The sequence below is a fragment of the Maylandia zebra genome, linkage group LG23 (genome assembly GCF_041146795.1).
Source record: "Maylandia zebra isolate NMK-2024a linkage group LG23, Mzebra_GT3a, whole genome shotgun sequence".
Taxonomy (NCBI): Eukaryota; Metazoa; Chordata; class Actinopteri; order Cichliformes; family Cichlidae; genus Maylandia; species Maylandia zebra.
Genome location: NC_135188.1, coordinates 47,946,814 through 47,970,081, shown reverse-complemented (window position 1 = coordinate 47,970,081; position 23,268 = coordinate 47,946,814). Strand labels below are relative to the sequence as shown.

The window sequence follows — 23,268 nt, the reverse complement described above, 5'->3', positions numbered from 1 at the left end:
TTGAACCTGTCAAGCTTTCACTGGGCTGCTGTTAGTGAAGCAACCGTCGACTTTGTCTCCCTCGCTGAGGTGTGTGTGTGTGTGTGTGTGTGTGTGTGTGTGTGTGTGTGTGTGTGTGTGGTGTGTGTGTGTGTGTGTGTGTGTGTGTGTGTTCAAGTCTTCACGCAGTCTGACAGCTTTTCCAGCACAATGAGCTGTGTGATGTTCAGCCAGCAGTGCTGTGCTGGTGCAGGCTGCTGGCCTGGGCTGCCTCGTGGGGCACTTTTTTTTCTTTCAGCATCCACATCGGCTTACTGATGGGAAGCCAGCTTGGTCAGGCTTATTTATTAAAATAAAAGTTACTGGTGCCATTATCAATTTGGCACTAAATACTAAATTCTGGCCCTGGATGAAAACCATCTGATGTGCAGTTGTCCAATATGTTGTCATTTTACGGACTCAATGACTCATTTTAAAGAAAACGTCTTCTGCTCCTGCTTGTGCTGCTCGTTTTGTCACAGGGAAATTAAATTCTTACGTTAACTGAATGAAGGTGTTTACTTACAGTGGGGGAAACAGTTTGCAGTTCCCAGTTTGGCCCATAGGAACCACAGTACTGCCGACCGCTCACATGTATACTTTGTACCATTTAAGTGCGATCCCAGCTCTGAGTCACGCTGCTACATGACCAGAATTAGACTCTCAGGGTCCTGAGGACTGCAGAGTGTATAAGTAGATATCAAAGTGCTGGTGGATAATTGTCCTGTTCCTCTGTATCTCCAGCCATTCCTCTGGGACTGATCGTGGTTCCTGGTGACAGTGACTTAGAGACCTGCAGAGAACACATCCAGCGATTACAAGAGGTAAGAAGAAGAAGAGAGAACAAGAGTGGCAGAGGAGATACGTTGAGATGAAAGGGTCATTGTTCTGTGTTATTAAATAGAAAAGTGCAGTGACACAAAATCGTGAAGAAGCACGAAAACTCTTTTTAAAAGTTGGAGTAAAGCTAATTAAGCTCCGTGTCTGTGCGTGAGTGCGTTTCCTTCTACATTCCTGCTCTTATCTTTACCTTTAGGACTTCTGCTCTCTTCATCCTATACCTGTGGGACTGCAGGTTGGTAGTAAAATGTCGGGCTTTATGTTCTACACTTGTTTGGCTCAGAGACACATGGGAAATAAAAGCTTGCTCAACACTTTTGTATTCTAGTTTTAATCGGAAAACGGACTCCTGTAGCAACGAAAGCCGAATGTTCACAGTAATCAAGAACATTTAAAAATTTAGTTTTTCCTTTTGTTGTTAATGAAACTGATTATTTTTTTATTAGCTTGAACGTTTTGGTTGGTTAAGAATCCCCCTGAGAGGTTCATCTTGGTAATATTGATTTCTATGGTGTGCATAGCCTGAATATGAGAGCATCCAGAGTGAGTGTGTCTACAAAGACATCTGCAGTAAAAAGTGTGACTATTGGCCAAAATATTACTGACTTGTTCTGTTGTTCTATTATCTTTGAGTGCAGTTTTATTTAACTTTATAGAAAAACTAGAATACCATAGTTGGGTTATTGACTACTACTGATAGAAGCATCCAGAATAATCCTCAACGTCTTTTAGACCCCATTCCTACAAAACTGCTCAAAGAAGTCCTGCCATTAATTAATGCTTCGATCTTAAATATGATCAATCTATCTCTAATGATCGGCTATGTACCACAGGCCTTCAAGCTGGCTGTAGTTAAACCTTTACTCAAAAAGCATCTCTAGACCCAGCAGTCTTAGCTAATTATAGGCCAATCTCCAACCTTCCTTTATATCAAACATCCTTGAAAGAGTAGTTGTCAAACAGCTAACAGATCATCTGCAGAGGTTTATTTGAAGAGTTTCAGTCAGGTTTCAGAGCTCATCACAGCACAGAAACAGCTTTAGTGAAGGTTACAAATGATCTTCTTATGGCCTCTGACAGTGGACTCATCTCTGTGCTTGTCCTGCTAGACCTCAGTGCAGCGTTCGATACTGTCGACCATAATATCCTATTAGAGCGATTAGAACATGCTGTAGGTATTACAGGTACTGTGCTGCAGTGGTTTGTATCATATCTATCTAATAGACTCCAGTTTGTGCATGTAAATGGAGAGTCCTCTTCACACACTGAGGTTAATTATGGAGTTCCACAGGGTTCAGTGCTAGGACCAATTCTGTTTACATTATACATGCTTCCCTTAGGCAGTATCATTAGAAGACATAGCATACATTTACACTGCTATGCAGATGACACCCAGCTCTATCTGTCCATGAAGCCAGATAACACACACCAATGCGTTAAACTGCAGGAATGTCTTAAAGACATAAAGACCTGGATGGCCGCTAACTTTCTGCTTCTTAATTCAGATCAAACTGAGGTTATTGTACTCGGCCCTGAAAATCTTAGAAATATGGTATCTAAGCAGATTCTTACTCTGGATGGCATTACCTTGGCCTCCAGTAACACTGTGAGGAACCTTGGAGTCATTTTTGACCAGGACATGTCCTTCAACGCACATATTAAACAAATATGTAAGACTGCTTTCTTCCATTTGTGCAACATCTCTAAAGTTAGAAATATCCTGTCTCAGAGTGACGCTGAAAAACTAGTTCATGCATTTATTACTTCCAGGCTGGACGACTGTAATTCATTATTATCAGGATGTCCAAAAAACTCCCTGAAAAGTCTTCAGCTAATCCAAAATGCTGCAGCAAGAGTCCTGACAGGGACTAGAAAGAGAGAGCAGATTTCTCCTGTTTTGGCTTCCTGTTAAATCCAGGATTCAAAATCCTGCTCCTCACATACAAGGTCTTAAATAATCAGGCCCCATCTTATCTTAATGACCTTGTAGTACCATATCACCCTATTAGAGCGCTTCGCTCTCACATTGCAGGCCTACTTGGTAAAAGGTAAACGTGTTAGAAAAAGATGGAAGGTTAGACAAATAACATAATCGAGCAAATCGCATCATTCTAGCTGATGAAGATTTGTTATCTCAAAATAAAAAATCTGTTTGTACCATATGTAGGTTTTGCTCTACACTAGACAACTGTGGTAAAAATGTGAACAAGTGTGGGTTCAGCCTTCAGTAGAAACATTTCTATGCAAAGTCTGACCTTAGGAAATATCAGTTAATACAACAACATTCATTTTTAGGTTTCCGCAGAGCAGAGCCAGAGCAGCGGTAACGTCTGACAGCAGGGTTGCACGTGGTGTGTCTTAACAATGAGCTTCAGACATTTCACGTGGACTTAGTTTCTCTTCCACATAAAGTCTGATCGATATTTGCTGCTCATTCTTGCTGTTTATTCGAAGGCACGTGGACACAGTTATTAAAGCGAGTGTTGTATTATATCCTCCCATCTATAACAGAAGATGAGCTAAATACGTTCTGTTAAAGTCAGTTACACTCAGCTGCTCTACTTTTTTGCTTTCAAGATTTCATTTCGTAAATGAGAAGCACAACTTTAGATTGAAACTAATTAACTGGAGAATATTTGTGAGTCATATATTAGTATAATCAATCAATCAGTACAAGGAGACGAGCACATGAGTTTACACGATAAAGGAAGCCAACATTGAAACATACACACATACATGTTTAAGTACAGACTCTCCTGGAAACTGCTGAGAAGTTTCATTATGTGCTGCAGCATCTTCTTTCATGATATTCTTCTCACCACGTTTCCAGCTCAGTTTTCAGTTCGGCCAGGATGGAAAAAATGTCTGTAGACCTTCCTCTTTGTGTCAGATGCTAAATATCACATGAGCACGAGCAGTGTCCATTATGGTTGCGTAATGTGCACATAGTTTCTATGGAAACCTGCTGTACTGTATGTGTGAAAGAGCAAAGGAGTTATGCTACCAAAGAAATGAAGCCAGTGACCTTACAGATTTCCTGTCTGACCAGCTTTTAGTCTGCCAAACTCTGGGATCTGTTTACTACATCCTGAATCCATCTTGTTAATGAAAGGCTTAATGATTCAAACAAACAACATATACTGCCACACAGTATATGAAAGCCAGGCTGAGATGTTAGATGTTGTTTTCTTGCTTTAAAAAGTCAGACGTGACACTTTTACAGATGTTGGATGAGCACAATAGATGAAATGGATTTTTAATGAGTCAGCATCAAGTCAGGTGTTACTGTGGGAAAAAACGAGGTCTTGCACCGAGTCTGCAAAACTATGACTGCAGATTCTTATCAGCATTTTAGGTGTGAGAGTCTTACACAGGTGTTCCAGTTTTAGCAGATCAACCACCAGCCTTGAAACCAACCTAGTTCCATCTGTGGTTGACAGGCTGTCTGTATATAGCTCTCTTACTTCCAGAGGCCGTTCTCTCATGCAAAACATAAAACTAGAATAATCTGGCCTCCCCGTCTACCACCATCAACCAACCAAATGTCTCTTTTAGCCACGATCGGTAATCTTCTTTACACCAGGTGTTGAAAGCTGTGACTTTCTTCACTCATTCAGACCTAATGCAGCATTTTGTTAACAACTCTGGTAGAGCTATCTGTGTTAATGTTGTTGTCATAGTCAGTGTTGGCCTTATCACTCCAGTTCTACTTAAATAAGATTGACTCAATTGGGACATCCAGCGAAAATCCCCCTTTTCAAGAAACTGCAGCATTCATCTTGTTTCAGAAATGAGTGCAGCCGTTAGCTCCCAGATTATATCCCGTACTATATATTCCCCAACTCATGTGTGATGTCAACACAACCAGGTCTCTTCCGGTGCCTCACAGACGCTTCTAAGCTCGGTGACAACCGCTAATAACACTCTGCAGAGCTAATTCTTGTTAGCTTTTCTGTCATCCACCGCTGCTTTCTGAGCAGTATTGTTGCCAGCAACCGATTCAGGAAAGTGGCTTTTATAAAAATGGCTGTTTAACAAAACAAAACAAGGCAACATTATACATAGAAAACAAAACCAACTTTCCAGTCTCTCCTCAAATGACAGTTTACGTCAGCATGGCTGCAAATTGCTGAGCGCTATTTCCATTCATACCATCCGGACACGTCTTCACTACACTTTATTCTCCATGTAACCCCTAACACTGTCAGAGAATGAATTACCACACGTCTCTGTGTTTATACACTGGCTGCACCTACATGAATAAAAGTACTCTCAAAACACAGAATCTGAGAGATGGGGAACTAAAACGCACCGTGAGGTGACATAATGTAATCTTTGATTCCTGATAGCGTTTTGTTTTCAAGGAGACTTTCCCCATGTGTCTCAGTGTGACTGCATGATGCATGCTGTGCTGTATCTGACTCGGTTTGAGTTTCTTCATGTGTTGGTAACCTTGAAGTATTCTGATTACTTGTGTATTTCCGTGTGGTATCTGTGGTGTCGTTTGTGTGCAGCAAAGTTAATAGTTGAGTTTGACCTGGTGTGCAAAGTATGTTGGGTTTGTCATATAATCCCCAAATTATTAAAAAAGTTAGCATGAATACTCAGTTACCTGGAATGGTAGATGTTTTTCATTCATTCGTGTACTAAACTGCACTGCCTGCTCACGGTCTCTTCAAGTTGATGATTTTGTTCTTCTGACTCAATCAAACAATTACACAGTACAGTTCTGATTTGAGAGGTCTATTTATAGCTGTATTCAGATATCAAGGGTTGTTGAGCAAAGATTAAAACCATTAAATCTGCACAGCTAATTCTAGTTACTTGTGCTTTAGAAAACCTTTAAACTACCTGAAGCTCCAGAAGGACTAGTCACAAAGCAAAGCCAACAGGTAATTGCTCAGGTTCTAGAAGTGAATCACTCTGAACTAGGTTTCCAATGGGCATCTTAGGTAATCAATGAAACTGAAGTTAGAGTAGTTTGAACAACTAGTGAGGTTGCTGGGCTACTGCAATTCCAGCTTTACCCATTACTTAAGAAATCTACACAAAAACTCTAGTTGTAGTCAGAAGTTTGACTACACCTCATGGACAATTCTCCTTGTCAAGTGTAGATTTACACAAGTTGGGAATGTTTCTTGGAGACATTTCTAAATTCATCATTTCAAACAAATGTACACTACACATGTGTTACACTCAGATATGTCACAGTTTTGCCTGGAAGTCTGGAAGAAGATCCGTATCGTCACCTTGAAATCAGAGGGAAATGGTTACAGTGTGCATCAGCAACACCTGAACCCGTAATGAACTGTTTTAACTCCAGTGTGACTCTGCACAGTGAAGCTAGTTTCACATTGTGAAACTGCCATTTTGGACTAAAGTAGGCTAACATTAAGTTCCTGGGACGATGGTCCCAAAGCGCTGATCTCAAAACTGTTGCAAATTTGTGCCAGGAAACTTGGTTAAATTAACCTGTCAACTCTTCGGAAGAATTGCTGAATATCCAACGTTAATTATGCCCGAAGCTTGTTGATGGCCACCGAAAGTGTAGTTAAAGGGACATTTCAATTCAATTCAATGTTATTTATACAGCGCCAAACAAGTCGCCTCAAGGTGCTTTATACTGTAAGGTCGACCCTACAATAATACATACAGAGGAAAACCCAACAATCATATGACCCCCTATGAGCAGCACTTTGGCGACAGTGGGAAGGAAAAACTCCCTTTTTACAGGAAGAAACCTCCAACAGAACCAGGCTCAGGGAGGGGCGGGGCCATCTGCTGTGATTGGTTGGGGTGAATATTTAACCAAATATTAGCAGCGGTGTGTGTGTATATATATTTGAGCCTGTACTGTATAAGTGCTGTTCACCTTGTGCATATTAGAGAAAATCCAAAATAAATTCAAACTGCACCCAATTATTGTTTTTTAAAGTCGTTAAAGATGCTGTACAATCATACCAGGCTGGAAACAGTTCAAAGAAAGCCAGACATTACCGCGACGTTCATGCCCACCATGAGTCAACCTCTGACCACATCTCTCATCCAGAGCGATGGAGCCAGCCTTCATTAAAAACGAGTAATTGATTGTTTTCATTAGTATTACAGGATTTTGATATTCAGGGGGTATAAACCACAGCCATCAAATGAAAATGACTATGCTTGTAATAAATATATAGAATATATGAAACTTTTAAAATTGAATTAAGAACAATGTGAACTTTTTTATATTCAGCATTTTTGAAGATGCACGAGCATTTCAACGCATTTTTTTACGACTGTAACAGGTTAGTCTGAATCACAAAGCTTAATGACAAGTCTCAGGACTCGGCGAGCTCACCTGCTCAGCGCTCCAGCGAGTCTGTATCAAGGATCCTCTGTTCTTCCTCCCTCTCTGCTCTTCCTGTGCTTGTGCTAGCCGAGGGGGATTTGCTGATGAGATGCCACACTGTCATGTTCTGTCACCCTGATATGTGTGTTGTATGGGATGTAGCTGCTGCGCTTTTATTGAACGCTGGCCAGTGCAATCTGAGTTGTGTTCATAAGCGTGCGGCTTCTCTTTTCCTGTGGTTTATATTAACAGACTTTAGAGACAGACGGCATCACAATAATTAGTGCTTTGGTAAATGAGTCTGTCCGTCTGACTCTGAGTTTAAAGTCCAAAATTTATGAAGCAAAGAAGAAGAAGTCATTTCCTACTCAATATAAACGGCATCATTCGCCATTTAGAAGCTGTGCAGTTGTTGATCAAAGGTGAAACCCAGTTTTCAGGCAGGTTTCACAGAGCGTGCAGAGAGCTCATTCACTTGATAAAGAAAAACAGTTTTCTGTGCTCTGCTGAAAAGCAGATAAAGTCCATTACTTGAGTGTGAATCTAGTGAATGCTGTATTTAGACAAACACTGGATGAACTCAGCCTGTCGGACACCATGTATCCACATCACAAGCTCTTCATCTTCCTCATTAGGTGAAATCAGAGCAGCACTAACTGTAAATGTTATTTTTAACAACATCCTAATTTTATATAGGCGAGATCATTAATAGGAGAGAATTTGGGAGTTGCTGTCAGACTTTGTGTTGCGTAGCAACCAGAATAATGAACGCCTGTTTCGCAGTTTGATCTCCTGCTCTCTGGTGACTGTTGATGCTCACTGGTGCAGTTTGTGATAGAGCGGGAGAAAAAATAGCTTCTACAACCACCTACCGAGTAAACTTTTTGTGTGTTGCAGGATATTCAGTATTTTGAATGTTTTTCTTTGCAAAGCAGAGCTCTATAATATGCATACGCCCACATAACAGCTGTAAAACAGAGCTTGGCTTCTGCCAGTCCATCCAATCTGTTCTTTAAGTGGAGCTTTTGCAGGCTCTCACCTGCTGAGTACACCTAGTACACGTTGAAGGGGTTATATATCCAGTCTGAACTGTGGGAGTACCTCAGGATCCACCGAGGAAGAGCTGGAACATATTATTGGAGAAGGATCACCTTGGTTAGGCTGTTGCTGCTACAGCTGATACCACAGCTAAAAACCTCACAAAATATATTAGTAATGCCCTCTGCATTCATTCAGTGTCCACAAAATGAAAACATATTGAGGAGCTGTTCTGGTTGGCAGTCGCATCTCTCTGTGTATCTCGGCGAACCTTTCTTGGCAACCTGTCATCTAATTTGACTAGAAAAGGACTGTGTTACAGTAAGGCAGTTTATTGTTGCTGTGTGCCGGTAAAGCTGCTGCCATGTGTTACATCGTTTGCAGCGATTGGCTGATCCTGTCTCATCTCAGGAGAAAATGAGAGACGAGGCATCTTGAAGCCGTGACAATTAAAACCAGCATTTCACTTGAGCGAAGTCTGCTTATTATTCACTCCGGTATCTGTTCCTACAGTACTGTCGGCATTTTACTTCACTCATTCTTTGTCTGCTTTCTTTGAACTTGCTGCAGAATAAGGGTTAAGTAGGACAGTGAAGACGGAGAAAGCAAAGAAGACGCAGTCACTCAGATAAGTCAAACTTTTTAGAAGCGTTTGTAGGTTTTCTTTCAAAGCCTGCAGGCATTTTACTCAGCCTGAGACTGGTACCGAACATGACAGCAGGATTAGGCAAGTAAAGACAAACAGCGGAGAGCAGGAGTGTTTACTCCAGCGAACCTTTCTGTTACCGTTTGAGAGGAGAAAAACACAACTTTCTTTAGCTGTCCTCTTCCTGCCACTTCTACTGGAAGGTGACTTTTTCTTTCTGCAGTGCTGAACTCAAATGGGTTACCTGGCAAATCATTAAATGGTTTCATTTACTAGGAGCCACACAAGTCACAGTCTACATTCAGCTGGGCCACTCCATACCAGGTCCTCTCTGATCTCCCTGAAAAACATGTAGGATGATGATACATTTCTTTATAAATTTGAGCTCTTTGTAATGTGCACATACAAATATTTTCAAAGTACAATTTTCAGTGGAGCCAGAGGACTATTTAATCCATGTCAGGCAGATAGTTTTAGGTCAAATATGACCTCAGAAAGATGGGATTTCAAAAGTCAAGCTTAACTTCAGCTACACTTAAAAAATCAATAGTTTGGCACCACCATCTTTGGCATTTAAAAATACATTTTTCAAAGCTAGGGGCTGAAATCTGGCGCACACTCCCATAGTTGTACAGAGAAATGCTCTCAAACACATTAAAGCTTGAAACATAAACAACAAACAAACAAACTGAGTTTATTGAGTGATATTCAAAAAAAACCCATAAAGTAACAGCAGTTTTATTTGCTTTCTTCTGATTGTAGGATTCCTTATACTTCAAACGACTCTGGAAATGTTACAGGGGAACAACATAATGGCCCTGAAGCTCGCGTCCACCCCATCTCTCATATCTTCTTGTTACACGTAGAAACCTGGAATCAGAAACTTAGAAGTACTTTAAATACATCTATAAACAAACGGAGCATGCAACAAGTGACTTTAAATCCTGCGGGTAAGGAAATCCCAGGAAGTTCATCTGGACGCAGCGTTGTGAGAGAAATGTTTCGTCCCTCATCCAGCTGACTGCAGATTTCCAACCTTATAAGCAGCACATCTGTAAACCTACAGGTGGTCACTCAGTATATATCTATATTTTGACAAGTTTCCAATGAAATACTGATGGGAGGTCACGAGCTCTATAATAAACTTCTGCACAGATTGTAATTAGATTATGTTCATTTGCCATAAATGAACATAAAACTATAATATGCAAATATTCCTGACCCTCAAATACTTTCAAAGGTGGTGTGGATTGAAAACACAGCAAAGGATTTCCTGTGGGGTTGAGTCGTTTGTTTGAGAAGTCAGACAAAGTCAGCCAGAACTGATGGTGTGTTTTTAGTCAGTGAAAAATAATGATCGATTCTGCTGTTTCACTCATAATCCGGTGTATCTGTGGGACAGACGCAGGCTTTGGTCTGGAGATCTTAGGTGTCTGACTGTGTTGTACGGGGGCAGGAGTTCACAGATACCAGGCTCAGACCATTTACTTCTCTGTAAACAGAGAACAAGCGTTCAAACTTCAGTCTACAGCTAACAGGGAAACTGAGCAGGGAGGCAGGAATCTCAGTAATGTGCTGTCTGTGTTTTGATCTAGTTAAAAAGTCCTGCTGCTGCATTCTAAACTAATTGGAGACTGGATGTAAAAAAGGCTGCGCCATATCAACATACAAAAAGTTGCAGTAATGAGGCTGTATAAAGAAGTGCAACTTTCTTCTTGTCACAAGTTTTTGACATTATGACTCGAGAAGATAATGTGAGTGGATGTGTACAGGACACATCCAGGGCCTGCTGTATCGCACCTGCTCACAGGGAACAGCGATTACGTCTGCTTTATCCTGATGCGACGTTTGTTGTTTGCAAACTGAAATCTATTTTTATGACTAAAACTAAACTGGTTTGCTTTGTAGAGGATTTTGTATTTTTATTGTACGTTGTTTGCTGTAGGATGTGAGGATTAAACCTGTCACAGCTCTTTATTTTTTAAATTGCCAAAGACAATTTAAAGGTCTTCAGTAGGCAGGATGTTCCCACTCAGTAAAGGCTCATTAAAAAGACAACCTGCTGTTGCAGAGACCCCTTACAACTAAAGCTGGATGTGAAGTGAAAAGTAAGCTACAACTTCTTGAATGCATGTCCATCCATGGGACTCGGCCCTAATGTGCGATGACATCATTCATCTTATCTTAATGACCTTGTAGTACCATATCACCCTATTAGAGCACTTCGCTCTCGCTCTGCAGGCCTACTTGTTGTTCCTAGAGTATTTAAAAGTAGAATGGGAGGCAGAGCCTTCAGTTTTCAGGCCCCTCTTCTGTGGAACCAGCTTCCAGTTTGGATTCAGGAGACAGACACTATCTCTACTTTCAAGATTAGGCTTCAAACTTTCCTTTTTGCTAAAGCATATAGTTAGGGCTGGACCAGGTGACCCTGAATCCTCCCTTAGTTATGCTGCAATAGACGTAGGCTGCTGGGGATTCCCATGATGCTATGGGAGTTTCTACTTCACTCACTATGTATTAACAGACCTCTCTGCAGTGAATAATACTTGTTATTAACCTCTGTCTCTCTTCCACAGCATGTCTTTATCCTGTCCTCCTTCTCTCACGCCAACCAATCACAGCAGATGGCCCCGCCCCTCCCTGAGCCTGGTTCTGCCGGAGGTTTCTTCCTGTTAAAAGGGAGTTTTTCCTTCCCACTGTTGCCATAGTGCTTGCTCATAGGGGTCATATGATTGTTGGGTTTTTCTCTCTGTGTGTTATTGTAGGGTCGACCTTACAATATAAAGCACCTCGAGGCAACTGTTGTTGTGATTTGGCGCTGTATAAATAAAACTGAATTGAATGATGTATTGATGGTCAGGTGTGATAGTCCCTGAGTGTTTTGTTGGTGCATGTTTCTGTTCATGTATATTGTGTTAGTCTTTATTAAATCTAAATAGCTAACAGTCAGACCTGATGAGGGTCAGTAATCTACTTTAATCTACTTTAAATGTGAATGCAGCTTGTTAGGTCTCGCAGGTGTTTCTCCAGATTCAACAGTAGGAGAATGTGTAAAAATGACTCTATTTATTCATTTTAAAACCAAATCCCAACAATGTTGTGATGTCTGGTAATCGTGTTATATTTTCATGGCTTTATATGTGGCCCGAAACAGATATTCATCATGCAGTAAATTTGGAGGAGATTATTTGCAACGACTACTTTTGAGCTGAACAAGAAGCCATGACTGCTTGAAAAACAAGACTCAGTATTACCAGAGGATCTCGTCCTCGCGTCGGCTCAGCTTCTGTTTACTCTCTCGTCCACTGACCTGTAATCAGGTGTCTGTTTGTCATTCAGGAGGAGGCAGCCAAGCCGAAGAATCTTTGCTCACAGAGATTGTCTCCAAAGTGGTGTTTCCTCGACTGTAAGTATTACTTAATAATAGTAGTTTTTACCTTTATGCTAATCATTACCCAGTATGATGATATTATGGTGACATCCTGTTTCATGAGTATGACTTATACATAAATACTCTTATCAACACTCATCTTGCCTGTTTGAAATGGCAGTTACCAGTTCAGTTTTGATCAGCTGCCTGTTGGTCTTTAATTAACTTGGATGAAGCTCAGATCAGTCATGCATGTTTTTGCTGCTATGGATGTGTCATATAATGAATGCATGCATTCATAAGCATAATGGCAGAGGAATCATGTTTATAGTCATTTACAAATGTTGCAGATTAAGTTTACTGTCTTCTGTTCTAAGGCAGTGATGAAGTCACATTACTGGTGTTTTTTTGTGTTCCACTGGGAGAAATGGACAAACACACAACTTGTTACATTTTGAGTGCCCCTTTTCAATCTTGTGCAAGCAATACCAGATCTCTCGCACCACATGTTGCTGTGAAATGTGTATCTGATTGTAAGAACGCAGTCAGTGACCTACAATCAAGATCTGTACTCTGCTTTTGTTTTGTGTAGATTTCAAATGTTCAAATTGTTAGAAAATCGTATCGTAGGTCCATGCAGCATTATCACAGGCAGTGTGAGCAGGACAAATGCTGACACAGTTCTCTAATGTAAACAGGTTTCTGTGTTAGCACTTCCTCAAAATAACATAAAACATAGTCCCATCAGATCCTGGGTTTTGGAGAATGTCATGAATATTTATCTCTCAGAGCAACTTGCCAAAAATATCATAGAGAAAGACCAGGCTTCCTACACAATGCTAAATGTGCATGCACATTAACACAACCCCCCCCACACACACACACCTCTGCCTGGGTTGTGTCCTGTTGGCATTGAGCAGAAAACTGGATTTAAAAAGATGCAGCATCTACCTGACAGAGAGATAAGGAGGATGTGTTTGAGGAGGGCGCATGTGATCAGTGCTACTTCTGCTCTAACCCAACAGAGGATTTACACACATGGCTGATATGTTTAAGTGCTTTTGAAAAACTACATTGTTTGTTTGTACTTTTCACATTTGTTTGTTATTAAGTTATTTCACTGTATGACTGTATTCATGACATCAAAGAATTTCATCAGTTCTTCCTATATTAGACTATATTTCCTCCACCAGCTGCTCAGATGGACAAACTGCACAGAATCTGGCTTTAGAATAACATTCCTAGAATGGTGTGAAAGGAGTTGTGTTACCAGCTGCTGGGCTGTGCTGGACCACGAATTAAACTGGTCCATGTTCATTATAATGATGCAGAACAAAGGTGAACTCGGTGCAATGGGACAAAAATGCAGTCTGGTTAGAAAGTCATTGTTGCATCACAGTAGTCATTGATTTGGTCTTCACAAAATGAATGCGAGTTCCCTATTACACTGAAATAAAATACAATTATTTTATGGTGTAAGAAACAATTCAATTCAATTCAATTCAATTCTTTATTTATTTGTCACATGTAGTTATAGCTGGTACAACATACAGTGAAATGTTTTTTCTGGCTAAAAAAGTACTCCCCCCGACTGTGCAAGTACTCCCCCCAACAGCAGTTTCTCACCCTGTGGGGGCAGCGTCTCATCTTGTTACTCTGCAGGCTATTGGTTTCCCACAGTAATTGGCACAGGAGGTGGGAGCTAGCATATGTACAGATTAACAATGTTCAAAGTTATTTGCTGACCTGAACCTTAATGACCGCCTGCAGCAATCTGCTTTAAATGAGCTGAGTTTGAGACATGCTTACAGGAATAGTAATTTTCCCACGTTGTCTTTATTTGGCTAAAACCGTTTTTTTGTGTCTCCTCAGCCACGACAGCCGATCGTTTCTACAGGATCGACCGAGCACAGGTAAGGTTTCACCACCTGTGTTCTAGTTTTTAGTCATTTTCACTCCGTGACCTTAATGATGCCTTCTCGTTTGATTCTTTGCTAAAACCTTCAGGAACATCTCAACTACGTATCAGAAATCTCCCAGGAAGAGATCTTCATCCTGGACCCTGAACTTGTTGTCATGACAACTGTAGGCACCTCCCCCTCAGCCATGGCCGACCTGGTTAACCCCGCCCCTAGCCCAGTAAACAGCAGGTAAATCAGTTGTGACTAAGCTGAATTTTCATTAAACATTTTTTCTTTGTTCCATTCATTGCAGTGCATAACGCTGGAGGAGGAGAAGGAAAAGCGTGGCCTTACTTTGACTCCTTGAAGTAATCAATAAATCAATAGAAATAGTCTGCCAATTACAGTTACTTACAACCAAAATTTACATGAGAAAAGTATTAATTATTCTTCCTTTGATAATTTTCTTATTACAGCCTTTTAAATAATTCTGTGGCGAATTCTGTAGTTGGACAACAACCACGACAGTCCATAAATATAGATGTTTACAATGATCCTTTTTAAATCAAGACTTTAGTCCCCTGGCTTAGCAGGTAATTATACCCTATGCGGCTGAAATGCAGCCACCTGGGCTCGAGTCCGACCTACGTGCTCTGGCTGTGTGTCTCCCCCACTCACTCTCTGTAAAAGTTAAATAACCAACAAGAAACCCTCTATTATTATACACAAAATAAGCTGATTCCAAGAGTCATCTCGTATTGCTGTCAAACGAAATACTCTGTAGGGCCTATTTCATGACCTAAAAGCTTCTCCAGGGACAACACTTCTAGTCAGAGCTCCACTGATGCTTTAGTCTACACTGCTGCTTCCTCCTCCGACTCACCTTCATGCTCTGTTCCCAGGTAAAGACGCACATTAAACACAAATGCGTCCTTAATGTGTGTCTGTTGCTCTCACCCTGCTTCTATGTTTCTGGTTCTAAAAAATGAAACAAAACAAGGAAGCCAATGTTGTGTTGTGGTCCAGTAATGAAAGTCAGTCTGTTGTTTCAAAGACTAAAGCAGTGGGCCAGGCCAGATCTGGGGAAAAAGTATAGATTGATGTCAAAAACCTGGGTCCTTTTTAAAGTTTTAATTATTATTTTATTTCATAATTTTAGTTAAATATATAAAAATGTAGATTTGGGGGATTGGAAGTTCCTAGTTCAGTGTGGCGCTTTGTGTTTTAGTGCCTATAAAATCTAATCGTGCATAAATGGATGAGTTCAGTTTCTTTTCCTACTGAGAAAATCTGTCATCATTATGTTAGCTTGTGTTTGCATATGTTTGTGTCTGTGGGTCTTGAGATCTGTAGACAACACGTTTGTATTCTACTCGTATTTTCATATTATTAACCATGTACCATAGACTCGTGAAGGTTAATTCCTTACCTACAGCTGTCTGTTGATGCTCCATAAACAATTCTCGTGAGGCAAAATGAGAAGAGGGTAAGCAGATTATGAGTGAGAGGATCAAGAATTTCTGGGGAGAAAACTGGTTTTATTCAATATTTTCTTACAGTAAAGAAATCCCATGAAAAGAACCAAGCCAAAGATGTGTTTTCATCTTCCTGACATCTCTGTGTTTGCCTGTGGCACTCGGCTTCATTGGTTTGATCTAAGGATGAAAATCTTGAAAAACATTCCTCAAATACAGCACCAGTGAAAGGTTTCAGCACATCTATTTATTATAAGACTTTCCACTGTTTTTTCCTCATGTTTTGCATTATAGAGTAAAAAGATCAAAATAATTGAATAACACATTTGAATTTTCTAAAACATGAAAATCCTCAAACTTTGTAGTTCACTCATCCATCTGTCACTCACCTGAGTTCAGATCACCCTGCCAGCCCGGGGGGGCAACAAAGTGTTCCCAAGCAAGGTAACAAAGGTAATCTCCCCAGTGTGTCTGGGACCTGCAAGAGGCCTCTTCCTTGTAGGACATGGTCAGCATACACAAGGCATCCTAATCAGATCCTCAAACCATCACAACCTTCTCCTTTCAGTGTAGAGGAGTAGCAGCTCTACTCTCCATCCTACCACTAAGAGCCCAGACACTTTTTGGAGGAAGCTCATTTCTACCCAGACACACACTACCCAGAGCTTGTAAGGGTAGGAAAGCTGAAAGTAGTTGCTTGGTTGATGGTACTTCTTGGTCACGCAGGTCTTACAGAGGCAGAGGTGGGATTATTGCTCGTTTTCCTGTTGAGGTACAAAGCAGAAACCACATGGCATGTTATGTCTCTTTAAGATGTTGGTTAAGTGCTGTCTTGAATTCTGAATATGTCAGTGAGAAAGACTCCCAAATCCATCCTACCTCCAGCTCCATGTTTTACACCATTTCAAATTAGTGTTCATCAGAACAAAGTCGAAGTTTCTAATGGTCTAACTTCCATCCCTTTTAATGGAATTTAAGCAGTTCTGGTCTTCCTATTGGTCTTCCTTAAATGTGTTTTTTTGCACTTAGAATAGAACAGAATAGAATAGCTCTTTATTGTCATTGTACATGTACAGTAAAATTATGGGTGCTCCACACCAACTGTGCAGTAATAAAATATGAATAGTAGGACATCAAGAAAATTATATACAAATAGAAAGAGTAGAAAAAATATACAAAATAAGAGAGAAGCACAAATAGAGAGCAGGTTGCAAAGTGCTGGGGAGTAGTGTAAAGGACTCTGTCTGAGTAGAGTCGGTGTGAGTGGCCTGAGTGATGAAGGTTACCCAGTCTCCGATTGGTGGCTGCGCAGCCTTCTTGTTCTCAATTGTGACCCCTGCATACCAAACACTGAGGAGTGGTAGAAACCCAGTAGCAGCCTCTGGTCCCAGTTACTCTTCCTCATGACACAGAGGAAGTGCTGCAACTGCTGGGTCTTCTTTCCCAGAGTTTATGGTGTTGTGGCTCCAAATGAGATGAGCGGAGATTTAGGTGTCCAGAACCTGAAGGTGGAGCCCGATTCCACTCGTTCTCCCTCTAATGGGAGGGTAGTGGACCTGTCTGTGCCTCCTGAACTTCATGTTGAGTTCTTTTGCTTTAAGCTCGTTCAGTTTCAGGTTATTTTCTGAGCAGCAGTGGGACAAGTTCTCTACCTCCGCCCTGTAGGCTGTCTAATCTCCGTCAGACTTGAGTGTAACCACGGAGGTGTTGTCGACATACGTTTGATGACGTTGGGTGGGTGGTGTACAGTCATGTGTGGACAGGCTGTACAGTAGGAGGCTTAGAAGGCAGCCCTGTAGAGATCCGGTGCTGAGTCACAGTAGAGTGGCGAGGTGGTGGCCGAGTCTGACTGATCGGGGCAGTTTAGTGGTGATGGCATCTTCCATGGACCGTTTTTGCTCAGTAAGCAAACCGGTTGACACCATCCACTCAAAACACTTGATGACTTGATGTGAGGGCTGTAGGTCTGTAGTCATTGACGGTGTATATTTCAGTCTTTTGAATGGGAATGATGGTGGAGGCCTTCAGACAGGTGGGAACAGTGGCATGAGTCAGAGGCTGAACAGCCTGGTAAGGATACCTGCCAGTTGATCCGCACAGGCTTTGTCCACAGTCGCCGGGATGCCGTCAAGGTCAGCAGCTCTCCTGGGGTTGAACTCTCTCCAGCCATTTTTGTTCTTGCCGCGTCGCTTGTGTTGCGGGTATCTGGTGATAATTTTCACATCACATCCTGTTTCACAAGACACAATCTTTGTGGCACATCGGGTGGTCGTGCAGCTCTGTACTTTTTTTAAGATGGCGAGCTGTGCCGCGACTGTCGCAGCTGGGTTGAAAACATGAGTCTACGATCGTGCCGTTTTTTACCGCCATTTCTATGATAATCAACTTCTTTGGTCTCAAACTGAGCAAAGAAGTTGTTGAGCTCCTCTGCTAGTGTGAGGCTACTGTTGGAGCCATGGCCTTTGAAGTTCTTGAGGATGCCTCTCCAAACCTGGCTGTGGTTGTTGTGTATGAGGAAGCCCTCTAACCATGAAATTCATCAGATTGTGCTGAAATACAGTGCTTGTAAATGGTCATCATCATGAAGTAACTTGACACCTAGTGCAAGACTGTGGCTTTATGAAGTGTTTCTAATGTTTTTAGACAACAGAAGAGTGTTGGAACCGTGTTGGGTTGACTCTGAAGGATTGGTTGCTCTTTAAAGGAAAAGATTATTTCAAATGAAACTTAATTTATATCTCAAATTAAAATGTATAAATATAATTACTGGAGTCACTTAACAAAGAAACAAACTGCTAATGAATAATAAATAATTAACCAGTTTACTGAATACTGGAATGCTTTAACCCTTTCGTGCTGCCTGTTTCACTGGTCTGAACTAAGCTTCACTGGCTAAACAACAGAGATGTCTGAGATGTCCTTGCATGCAGATTCATTTGAGGCATCTGTGACAGCCACATCTGTGGTTAGTATCTCAGATATTTATTATTTCAGTTACAGCAACTATAACCAGTTAAAGCCAGCTGACAGTAGATGAATCCATATCTAGGGCTTTAAAACACTTAGACTCCTAACAATTGCCACAAACAACACAATGTTTTGTAGAGCACTGTGGGCGTAATTGCATTTGCTATCACTCCAAAATCCAAATAACCAATTTTATAAATGTCTAGCCATCAAATATAATATGATGCTCACTCTCAGACTATTATCCATTCTCTACAGAGCAGTGCACTTGTCATGTTTTTCTGCTCATCAAGTGTTGCACAAATACACATCAGTATGTTTAGAACACTAATTATTATTATTATTATACAAGCATGTATTGCAATGTTTCTTTCATCATCTTTTCACTAGTTTCACACCCACTGTATGTTTTTACAGTCTTTGCACAGATTACATCAGTTTTGTGTAGCACAGTGTGCAAACTGGTACAGTGGGTCGTCACTTCACACAAGGTGGTCCTGGGTTTGACGCCAGGCTGCTTCTCCTCTGTGTGGAGTTTGCATGTTCTTCCCGGGTAGTTCAGCTTCCTCCCTGGGACCCTGTGACAGCTGTGACTGGCTTCAGCTCTGCTGCGACTCTGTACTGGATGAAAGGAAGGAAAATGCCTGTAAAATGACTTTTGCCATTTGTCTAAGTAGGCCTGGGATTTGTGGCCTATTACTTCCTGTTACCAGTTCCTCTGATGGCCATGATGTATCAAAAAAGCTTTTTTGGCATTTTACCCCAGCGGTATAGAAACAGCCAAGAAATGTGGGGAGGGTTAGCAGGGGCGGCCTGGCAAGGGATTCGCCCGGGGATTCATTTAGTTCTTGTGGTATGCACTCTAAGCACTTTAGGTTTTCACTCATTTTTATCCTGGATTGACATTCTCGTCCGTACAGTATCATAAATGCCACAAAAATGCAGCTAAAGCAGCATGAGCTCCCATGAAGATTCTCATAATTAGTTAGTTAATAAAGAACTGATTTCATTACTAATGTTAGTTTTAACAAACTGTTAGAAGGCAGCTTAGAGCCTGAATTCTATTTCTTGTCTTTTGTGTGATCTGATGTGTCCCAGTCACAAACTATGACCATCAAGTAACAAATGTTACAAAAAATGTTACAAAAAACCTGTTTACTGTTTCTCCTGGCAGCTGAGCGGCTGTGGCCATGTGAGCTACAAACTGTGAACACACATTTGCATGTGGAACAGAAAGAGGCAGTAAATAAAGTAACAGGTACAACATGAGTATAAGCATAGCAACACAACCTGCTGATCCTGACAGTAAATCCCTTTGGCTGTGTGTGCGTGTGTGAGTGTTGGCGGGTTGATTTGCAATGCTGAGTGCACCGAGTGGGAGGATGAGGAGGAGAGATGAGATCGAGGGGCAGAGTGAGGGAGAGAGAGGTTCAGGAGGAAGATAGTCAGGAAAACAGTGGATGGAGAGAGAAACGTAATGCATGTCAGAGCACTCCAGAGTCGCACCAATCTACTGTATTTAGACACACACACACACACACACACACACACACGCAGCACAGCGGTTTGCCCACGCAGGGCCAGAGGTGAGCGTTATTCCTCCCACTACAATTACTTTTCTCTGTTCTATTTCTCTCCGTTCCCCTGTCTCTCTGGCAAACACACTGAAGGACACCTACACACAAAACATTTAGTTTTTTAAATGAATTTTGACCTGAAAGCTTCACTTACTGTCAGTTTGGCATCAAGACTGACATAATCAGGAGCTCAAGAATTGGAAATCTTTGGAAAATTGGAGTCTGTTTTGTGGGAAAAACTTAAAACCGTTGTAAGAAAGTTTCTATTTTGTGTAGACTGACACAGACACAAAGATGATGCTGAGCTTAACAACATAAACAAAGACAGCTGAGCAGTACAAATCCTTGACTTTAGTCTCTGTTTTGTGCTGGGAGCAGCAGCTTTGGAGCTGTGGCTGCTACACAAGACATTTCACCTAAATGACCAAAACTTATATATGCAGCTGTTGATCACACATACAGAAGATTCTGCTGACATAGATTTTTACTTTGCAGTATCATCCATGATCAGATGTTATTGTGTTTGGTAGGTTCAAGCAGGGTACACAGTGTAGTAACCAGCTGGTTAACCTCAGACAAACCTAAAGCTTCTTTATCCTGGTGAGATGAGTCAGCCTTTTATTCTGTTAGAAAAACAGAAACACAATGGCGAAAACGAAGACGTGAAAAACTCTGCATACAAACGTAAAACAGACAGAGGACTTAAATACACTGAAGGGTAATGAGGGAAGTGGAAACACAGCTGACACACATGAACATGACGCCACAGGAGAAGCAAAACTAAACACACTGAACATGGACCACAGGCAACATAATGGGACATGACATGACAACACACGCTTGACAACATGGAACACACAGACATGAAACATGTGACAGACTGGGGAGACATGAAACACAAGAGACACATGAGAACAGTCCATAGAGGACAAGACAGACTGCACAGACAAAGACTCAAAACTAAAGGGAGCTTGATGATAACTAAAAATAACACAACAACTCAACATATCCAAATGTAACCTGATGAAGAAGCAAACCATCAGGAATCTGCTGCATCAATGAACAGTCAGTTAAGTCCTCTTACTCACACTTCTGTGCTTAAACTGATTCCTGCTTGGATGCCACTGATGGATACTGTGCCATCATACTGGTGTTAACAGTGAGGTAGAGTAAAAACAATGTTAACACATCACAACAATGTGTTTTTAAGGCAGGCTGAGAGTTTGTGCAGATACAGCAACATGATGCTGCTCCCACCTCAGAGAACTGGTATTACACAGATGACCACAAAGGTTTGCTTTTCAGGAAAATGGGAACAATGGTAGAGCAACCACATCAGTGCTGGGATAAAGCACTATGTGTGCTCTCTATTTTCTCTTGGTGCCATAGATTTGGGACTTTGTGAGACTCCCTCGGCTGCTACCAGTTTCACATGTTTTGAAAATTCAGAGAATTTCACATAGCGGCTGTTTCTTCTTGCTTTGCCCTAAGCTTGTCCTACTTTCACAGCCCTTAAAATGCTTTATACTTCCTTCCTCTGTTCTCTACCCATGCCTTTACCTCAATCATGCTCATTATCATACCGTTTACTTCTTTAACCACACCGACCAAGACGCTGCAGACAGGCTGAAGATGTTTTGTTCCTCATAACGTCCCTGTGAATCTCAGATCTGTCTGAAACACGTCTCTCTGTAAAGTCATGACTGGTTCATCATTTCTCTCTCTGTGTCAAATATTCACAGGGATGTTGTTGAGATCTCACATGCAGGTGTTTTCATGCATACGTGAAGCTTCAGAGCTCAGTGGATCTGTGAACTGTGCCTCTTTCTTCTGTCCAGGCAACATGAAGTCCTGGCTGCATGCTCACTCTACCTTTGTTTCCTTTGTGTTCTGCTGTAGTTCTTCCCCAAGGCAGCACATGAACAGTGACAGCACAGAAGCAGAAGTTTTGATGCACAACAAAGAACCTGTGACCAGCAAACTCAGCCGGTTAGTGACTCTAAAATATGCACCGTGTTTTTTACGTGTTTGGTGTCGCAGCTCTCGTCTGTTTGGCTTCCAGCCTGCAGCTTGCTGGGTTATATTTTTAACAGTGTCTCTCTCCAGAACTAGAGATGAGGGATAGTCAGGTTAATGACCACAGAGGAATCAGTGAGAAAGAGGAGGAGGGTCTAAGCAGTCTAAGACCCTTCAGCTCTGTGGCTCTTTTTATCTTCTTAAAGTTGTTTTTCTATCAATCTGGCCATGTGTTGTGTTACTGCACAGCAGAACAGCGTGGATGGTAATGTAACTGTTGAAGCTAACCGTTGGAGGTCTAAGTCATCATCAGTGATAACCCCAAACAAATCCTAACCCTAAGTTTTGACTTGGAAAATAAATAAATCTTTCTGGTTCGTGTCGGTGAATATTTTCCTCGTCCACCGACTGCCAAGACATGAAAGAACAACTGACCTATTCTGCTAGCAGCAGGTTGGGTTTATCACTGATGCTGACGTCAACCCTCAGACGTTGTGAAGCCCTGTTGGTGCATCCAGCCAACGATGCCGAGATAAACACAGACTGATCTTGAAGATAACAGCGATGATGATCAGAGTATATGGATGTATAAATGTCTGTATCGTCTCCTCAGCTTAACCAAACTTTGTCTGTGTGATGATGTTTGTGCAAAGAATACGAACATCTATATTTTTTTAAATGATTTATTATAACTTCCACATGTTTGGATTTCTGCATGTATTATGTTCAGTTCATCATCTCGAAGTCTTGAAAATGTAATTTTCTTCTAAGCTTTTGTCAATAATAAAAGAATAAACACATATACCCATGTAAAAAATAAATATGTAATAAAAATTCAAACTACTAACAAGATGCTTGAAATGAAGGAACGCGATCAGCAAACACCATTACTCCAAATATAAAACATAAAATGCACACACATCGAAGCCGGCCGTATAGCTTTAACAGTGTTCATCTATTTACAGCAAAGAGTATTGATTTGACTATTTAGCATCAGTGAAACCTTTTAAATGTGTTCTGCAGAGCGGGCTGTATCCATCGTTCCAACACAACAGCTGCGGATACCAACCAAAGGCAAAAGTAAGTATG

At 41.2% G+C, this 23,268-nt stretch overlaps 1 protein-coding gene across 6 annotated transcripts in view; it reads left to right on the top strand.

Annotated features, from left to right (window-relative positions):
* LOC101483724 (diacylglycerol kinase zeta) overlaps nucleotides 1-23,268 on the top strand; it is a 94,491-nt gene that overhangs the window by 59,504 nt on the left and 11,719 nt on the right. For 4 of the 6 annotated variants that reach the window (XM_014407683.4, XM_014407682.4, XM_014407680.3 and 1 more), the window contains 7 exons: nucleotides 763-842; nucleotides 1,055-1,093; nucleotides 12,213-12,279; nucleotides 14,116-14,156; nucleotides 14,251-14,393; nucleotides 22,063-22,152; nucleotides 23,203-23,259. In XM_014407683.4, coding sequence (XP_014263169.3) covers nucleotides 763-842; nucleotides 1,055-1,093; nucleotides 12,213-12,279; nucleotides 14,116-14,156; nucleotides 14,251-14,393; nucleotides 22,063-22,152; nucleotides 23,203-23,259 — 517 coding nt within the window. The remainder of the gene's footprint in view (nucleotides 1-762; nucleotides 843-1,054; nucleotides 1,094-12,212; nucleotides 12,280-14,115; nucleotides 14,157-14,250; nucleotides 14,394-22,062; nucleotides 22,153-23,202; nucleotides 23,260-23,268) is intronic. The other 2 variants (XM_014407681.3, XM_014407679.3) reach the window with 1 other exon arrangement.